Source organism: Cryptotermes secundus, unplaced genomic scaffold, assembly GCF_002891405.2.
Source record: "Cryptotermes secundus unplaced genomic scaffold, Csec_1.0 scaffold511, whole genome shotgun sequence".
Lineage (NCBI taxonomy): Eukaryota > Metazoa > Arthropoda > Insecta > Blattodea > Kalotermitidae > Cryptotermes > Cryptotermes secundus.
This window is the reverse complement of record NW_019727101.1, coordinates 367,246-374,084: the sequence shown is the minus strand read 5'-3', so window position 1 is coordinate 374,084 and position 6,839 is coordinate 367,246. Positions and strand designations below refer to the sequence as shown.

Here is a 6,839-nt window from a genome sequence, read left to right as displayed (position 1 = left end):
TGAAGGAGTGCTCCAACAAAGGAGAATGGGCGTGACTGACGTAGTGAGGGGCGACGTAGCGATGTGGTATCCTGAACAATTTTAATATTTTTAACGTTTGACAATGTATATGATAGATACATATTTTAGTTATTTTAATGTGTGAACATGGCATGCAATGAACTGGTTTGACGTGGATAAGTAAGCACCTGAAGATGGCATTATTATGCCGAAACATGTAGTGCGAGGGAGAGAAGGAGATAAATGAGTGTATGCACTGCAAGACGGATTAAATAAATCATGGACTTAAATCAGTGCAACAGGACGCTAAAATATAACATTAACATAAAATTATGAATTAATTTTTTGTTTGCCGGAAGGTTGCGAGTTCCATTCCCGATGAGGTCATTGGATTTTTCAATTGACCTAATCCTTCAGGCCCCACAATGGCCCTGGGGTCGACTAGGCCTATAACAGAGGCCGCGCCATAGCTCAAGCGATTAGTCGCTGGCTTCCCACCGTGGCGGCCCGGGTTCGATCCCGGGGTCTGGTCAAGTGGGATTTGTGGTGGACAAAGTGGCGCTGGGGCAGGTTTTCTCCGAGTACTTCGATTTCGCCTGCCAATCTTCATTCCACCAATTGCTCCACAATCACCCTCACCTATCATCTGGGGCTGGTACAATAGGCCAGAAGTGGCTGCTGTACAAGGGAGTTAGTCCCACCCCACTAGCATTAAAAAAAAAGCCTATAACAGAAATGAGTATCGGGAATCTTTCTGGGGGGTAAAGGGCGGCCGGCGCATAAGGCTGACAACCTCACCGCCATCTGTGAGCCAATTGTCTAGAATATGCGAGAGCCTCTACTTCTCAACCCTATGGGCTTCCACGGCCTGTTACAAGGGTAACTTTTTTACCTCGGTTACACTACATGTCTGACCCATCCCAATTTCATTAACTTAATTACTCAAACTACATTCATGCTGTTCGATAAAAGACATGTGAGTTAGTGCTCATGCCTTTCAAGGAGGAGAAGGTCATGCAGTTACCAAGGCTGGGCCATGTGTACTATGCAAGCAAAAGACATTTGCAAGATTTTCGGATGATCCATAACATCATTGTTGGTACACCAAAGCTTAAATGAGTTCATTGTGTTGCCACAATGTCACACAGCATCATTACGATTTTGTTGTTCAGAGAGAAATGTGCACTGTGGGCTGCATACCTGCCAGCAACAAATACATAATCTGGGCAGCACTGGCGCCTTGAGCAGTCAACCCACTTTTCATCTGCTCCTTTGCACTTGTAACGGGTGACAATGATGTTGTCTGACGGACACTCCAGAGACTCTGTCCTGTAAAGCGTGAGAAGAATATTCATGTCCTAAAATAAATTCTTGCAACATCGTGTCGGTTGCACGTATTATATGATTGTGATGAGTAACACTAATATGGACCATTATTAAGGCAATTCAATAACAATAAACATATTTGATGAGATTTCCTGAAGATGGTCCAAAATGTGGACCGAAATATGTAGCAACTATCAAATATAACCAATGTAAGCAGATCGACTGGTTTATTTTTATTTTTATTGTTGTGTTGACGGCCAAATACCAACAATTTACTCCAGCTGTTTCATGCTTATTACACACGGGCGGATGAGTATAGCGAAATCAGGCTCTCCACAGGCCTGCAAATGCGCCTAAGATGTGTCACAAAAGAAAAATACTGCATCAGTGTGGCAAACTGGAAGCTAGCCAGACTGGTTTCAGATGCCATAATAGACCAGCTTACAGCAAATGTGATTCTGTTTTTGCCTAAACCTCAGATCTTTACCATGTGCATTCAAATTATAAGCATTGGACACCACGGATGTTAGAACTACATCGTAGATGGTGGTAAACTGCGGATACTTGAAATCGGCAGTTGGAAAATCCACGAGTGGCGAGGGTTACCTACTTGCGCTCAGTAACTGAACACCAGAATAACGAGTCGTTCGTATGGGATTTGAGATCCTAATGGCATCAGCTGGTTGTATTGTCCTCTGGGATATAAGAGTTTACCGACGTTTCAGAGGAACCTACTGCGTCTGCCTGCTGACTTACTCTTCAACTCTGAAATTGAAAACATCACGTTCTTTCGAAACGTTCATAAACATGTACCAAACTAATGGCGTCAGATCCAAGAAATCACAACACTCTTAAAACGTGACTGATAGCGTAACATCTAATTATGATAATGTGTTACCCGGACGCAGGTTCTGGATGATCCAAGACGTCCGGGGAATAGCCGTCTTCATGATCCGGCGTCAAGCAGACCACATGACACGTCACCAGCAGTATCAGCACTGTTACTCCTAGCGCCCTGTAATGATACACTTACATTCATCGGCTAATCGAGAACAAAGTCAAAGTCAAAATTATGTTACGGCCGACGGTCAGTCGGCCAATCTATCTTGGTGTCAAGCCCCATCTGGAGCTTAGACCAGATTTGTATTACTGTCAGACAGTTGGGGATTTGTTGATGTGGGGAGTCCTCTCTGACGAGAGAAAGGGTCTGCAGTTTACAATTGCTGCTGGCCCTCGCCAGCGCAGTAGTTCTCGTGACCATATTTTTCTGTCTCACATTCGAGACTCTCCCAACCTGGAGGGTCAGGTCCCCTTGTTTATGTTCCCCAGGAACAGGGTGGCCTAGTTATACCCACAAGCAGTGGGTTCCCTTTTAGTCGCCTACTGCGACTCACAGGGCTACAGTGGAGGTATTCGAACCCTCCTCCAAATCGGACGTGGTTTAGCTTGTCGCACGTACCGGAACGTAAATATATCAGAAGTGCCCTCCATTGAAAATTCCTTATATGTATTTAAACTTCCGTCGAGAAAAAATTGTCTAAGATTCTGCACTTCACATTCCAGATTCACTTTTGTCGCTAGCTGTGTTTGTTATGGATATAAATTTCTAAATTTGTATTCTTGAGAATGTGTATCTGCACTGTCATTAAAGAATAACATAATCTTGATGTTAACAAAAAACTTGTTTTCCGGTTTGTACAAAATCCTGTTGTAGTGTGAAATATATAAATTGTTTCAGAGGTAAAATACTGAACACTAATTCACACAGCCTTTGGGGGTTACTTATGTTCAGCGCGTGAATGCCGCTGAATACTGCATGGTTTGAAGAACTTCTCTAGCCTCGTTGGGCGTCAGTCGCAGAGAATCCGAGGTCAACAGAACACTCGGTCCTTTCATCCAGTAGAACTTAATCACTTTTTGTCCAGTGTGTGGTATGGTATATGCTTCAGCAAAGAAGATGAACAAAAAGATATTTTACATTGCGTCTACGCAACTACTATTTAATGGTTTCCTTTTATGATGCACTATAAATCTGACACGAGCCTTCGCGCCTTTGACGTCCACTGCCAAGGCGCTGGTTTCTCACCATGGAGTCTTGTGTTCAGTCCCGAGTGGCTTAATGTGAAATTTGTGGTCGATGAAATATCTCTCTCTCTCTCTGTTTCCTGGACAATTTTCCCACCACTGCTCCATACTAATCTACTCATCCATTATGTTACGCCATTGCTTACTACCCGACGAAGAGAAGGTAAGGTAAAGCTATCGCTGTAACAGGCCATGAAGGCCCACAGTGTTGTGAGAAGTCGAGGTTCCCACGTTTTCTTTAGACAATCAGCTCACAGATGGCGGTAAGGTTGTCAGCTTTACGCGACGGCCGGCCTTTACCCCCCCCCAGGAAAATTCCTGGTACTCATTTCTATTAGAGCCTGAGTCGACCCCAGGACCATAGTGCGGCTGGAAGGATTAGGTGAATTGAGAAAAACTACCTCATCGGGTCTCGAACCCGCTACCTTCCGGCTTTTAGCATAGTGCCTCAACCAACTAAGAGAAAGCTAAGCAAATTAAAGAAGCCCCCGCGTGTACTATGCAAGCTGAAAAAATCGGCATGATTTGTGGACGACCCCTACCGTTGCCCTTCATACACTGGAGCTGAACTTGTCCCCAGACGGACTGTAGAGTGGTTAAGGTCCGCCAGTTGCATGTCCTCTTCTCACGCCCGAAAGTCCTGACCGGGTGGATAACATACATGCATCGTATGCGGGAGTTCCCATGTTCAGCTCTCGGCTCGGGAAGCGGCTACCCAGACTATGTTTTCGCGGCTGTTTGTAGTTACTGAAGACTAGGCTACGGTCGCTTCATACATGTAACATGGCTACCCAACCATTTATCTTCAAAGTCCTCGAAACCTAATCCGCGGAAATTACTCTCGTCTGGGACGTGACGCCTCGAAATTTGGTACGTATTTATCAACGTTCCGGAGGGAACTACTTCCTCCACATTTTTTGACACCTAAAGATGGAGGCAACTGTTTCCTCCGAAATATTGGTAATGTCACGTGTATGCAGTGTGAATGACTATATAAGGGTTTTGGATTGATGATCGAATTTATTTGACTTTTTGATACAGCGCGTGACTAAAATTTACAGTTCAGTATTACACACACACACACACTAGTGTCTACAGTCATGTCTTCACTAACCGTTGCTCGATAGCGGCTTTCAACAACGGACGTTCCCCTTCCTCTTGGTTCCCGAACTGTCACCGACCTTAGCTACAACTTCTAACAGCAACAGCTCACAATTGCTGAGCCCCAGTAGTCCCCTAACTCACTCACTCACCAACTAACTCAACTGAAAGAGAGAGAAGAAGAATAAGAATAAGAATAAGAAGAAGAATAATCGGGGGTTGGTAGTGAGAGACACTACATTTGGGGGGGGGTAAGAAACTATATCTCCGATTTTGAAGGTTCCCAGGCAGTGCCCGCTTGTCCTTCTGGTATAGGTAGAGCATATAATCGGATTTTTATATATTTTTTACGATGCTGGAAGGGGTGGATTATAGTAAATTTTTTGCTGACGTTGGGAGGGCTATATTAGGGCGAAATTTTGATGTTACCAATGGGAGGGTTGCATGTGAGGCATGCAGTAGAACGTGGAATTTGGGTACCAACTCAGCATTTGCTCTAGAACCGAGGAAAACCACGGAAAACCTTGGTCTAGTCAACTGACTCTTACTGTCCTGCTTATAACATTTCGGCACGGACCGCACAGAAAACACCGTCCTTCTGTTGCCGTGTCATTGTTGTCGTGGAGACATGATTGTCTGCATAGCCCTTACTTAGCGATAGCTGTTATATATTTGCTAATTCTGCGGTCGTTGTCTAGCAACGGGTCTACATGCCACAGTAAATATCTAGCACACTACGTGGCGCCATGTCACAGACAATAATCCTCAGACTCACGGCTATGTGTAGCCAGAATATGACAGCTTTCTCCATGTATCTCGCCCCGATTGCTTTACCCACATGGAAGGAGCCCCTCGTGCCCCAGAACTCGTCTGGACACTGTGCAGAAGACAATATCTTCTCCTCTCCAGAAATCGAACCTCGATTCCACGGTTATTCATCCCATGCCTAGTCGTTGTACCGACTGAGCTATAAAAAAGAGAGGCTCTTGTAGCAACTGTGACTATGAGTATTATTGTCCTCTGGGATATGATGTCATACAATGTGGTAGATCGTTATCGACGTTTCGGAGGAACTTACTGACTTCATAATCAGAGTAGAAGGGCGGCTAATCGTCCAGTAGCATGCTCATCTTCGGTTTTTATTATTTCTTTGCATACCATTAACATGCTGAATTCGTTTGGTTTCGCATTTCGAAATTGATTCTGTTTGTGGTTTATTTTAGTCTAAAATGGAGTCTGTTTTTAGTTTCTTCTAGTATGTATTAATTTATTTTACAGGCCGTCCATGATTTCGTCCACCGCCTCGCAAAGTTCATTTCAGCCGCTGAAACCCTTACACGCGCCTCCTGCCCGCGTCTTGTGTACTAAACTCGTACTGAATGAATCACGCTGTACGCTTCCCATGTACTAGACTCGTGTAATTTTGTCTCGATGTTGTGAACATTTTTAGCTCTGGTGTCTGAACTGTAGACTTTGCCCCACAGCTCGCATTGTAGACACAAATGTATCTTTTTGAATGGTAACATTTCAGTGGCGGCTTTTAGGCGGGATAGTTCAGTCGGTATAACGACAGGCTACGGGCTGGATGTCCGCGGTTAGAATCCCAACAAGACAAGAATTTTCAGACCGGCTCTGGGGCCCATCCAACCATCTCTCCAACGGGAACAGTGGGAGGGGCGATTTCCCTAGGGGTAAAGCGGCCAGCCATGAAGCGTTATCATGGTAACTCTCTATACTTTTACTCTGGAGGTGTTCGGTTCGAATCTCGACCGAGACTATCCTCATTGAGGATTTTAGGGGCTTCTTTTAGTCCCTTCAAGCAAATATGAGGGTAGTACTTCCATTAATCTACAGTAGCTTCTTTCCAGATCCTCTCCAATTCATCATTCATCTATCATCCTACCATTCGGCGCTGTAAAATAGAGCGTCGTTAAATAACACAAAACCCTTAGGCTGAATACCCACAGACGCAACTAGTCGCGAGCGGCTAGCCGCTCTTTGTCGCGCGCGTCCGTTAGTTGTACATACCGTATTTACGCATGTATAGGCCGCACATTTTTTGCCAAAAATTCAAGAGGAAAACTGGGTTGCGGCTTATATTCGAAATATTCGAAATCAAACTTCATTAAAAAAAAATTATATTCATAATTAGTAATACAGGGTGTTCTACTCCTGAAATAATATTCCAAGAAAATTATTTTTTCTCTAATTTCTGTCTGAAAATTGTGCTGCGGCCTATACATGCGTAAATACGGTATTGGGCGTGCGACAACTCTGCCGCCTGCGTGCCGCGTTCCAAAACTTAACCGCGCGCGGCTCATAAAAGC

The 6,839-nt window shown here is 44.5% G+C and overlaps 1 protein-coding gene across 1 annotated transcript in view; it reads right to left on the bottom strand.

The window, feature by feature from the left end:
• Positions 1-3,185, bottom strand: part of LOC111864426 (collagen and calcium-binding EGF domain-containing protein 1) — an 18,166-nt gene extending 14,981 nt beyond the window's left edge. The window contains exons 1-3 of the mRNA XM_023851659.2: positions 2,786-3,185; positions 2,225-2,341; positions 1,201-1,329 (exon numbers count right to left, since the gene is read on the bottom strand). Coding sequence (XP_023707427.1) covers positions 1,201-1,329; positions 2,225-2,341; positions 2,786-2,817 — 278 coding nt within the window. The 5' untranslated portion in view covers positions 2,818-3,185. The remainder of the gene's footprint in view (positions 1-1,200; positions 1,330-2,224; positions 2,342-2,785) is intronic.
• Between the last annotated feature and the right edge of the window lie 3,654 nt (positions 3,186-6,839).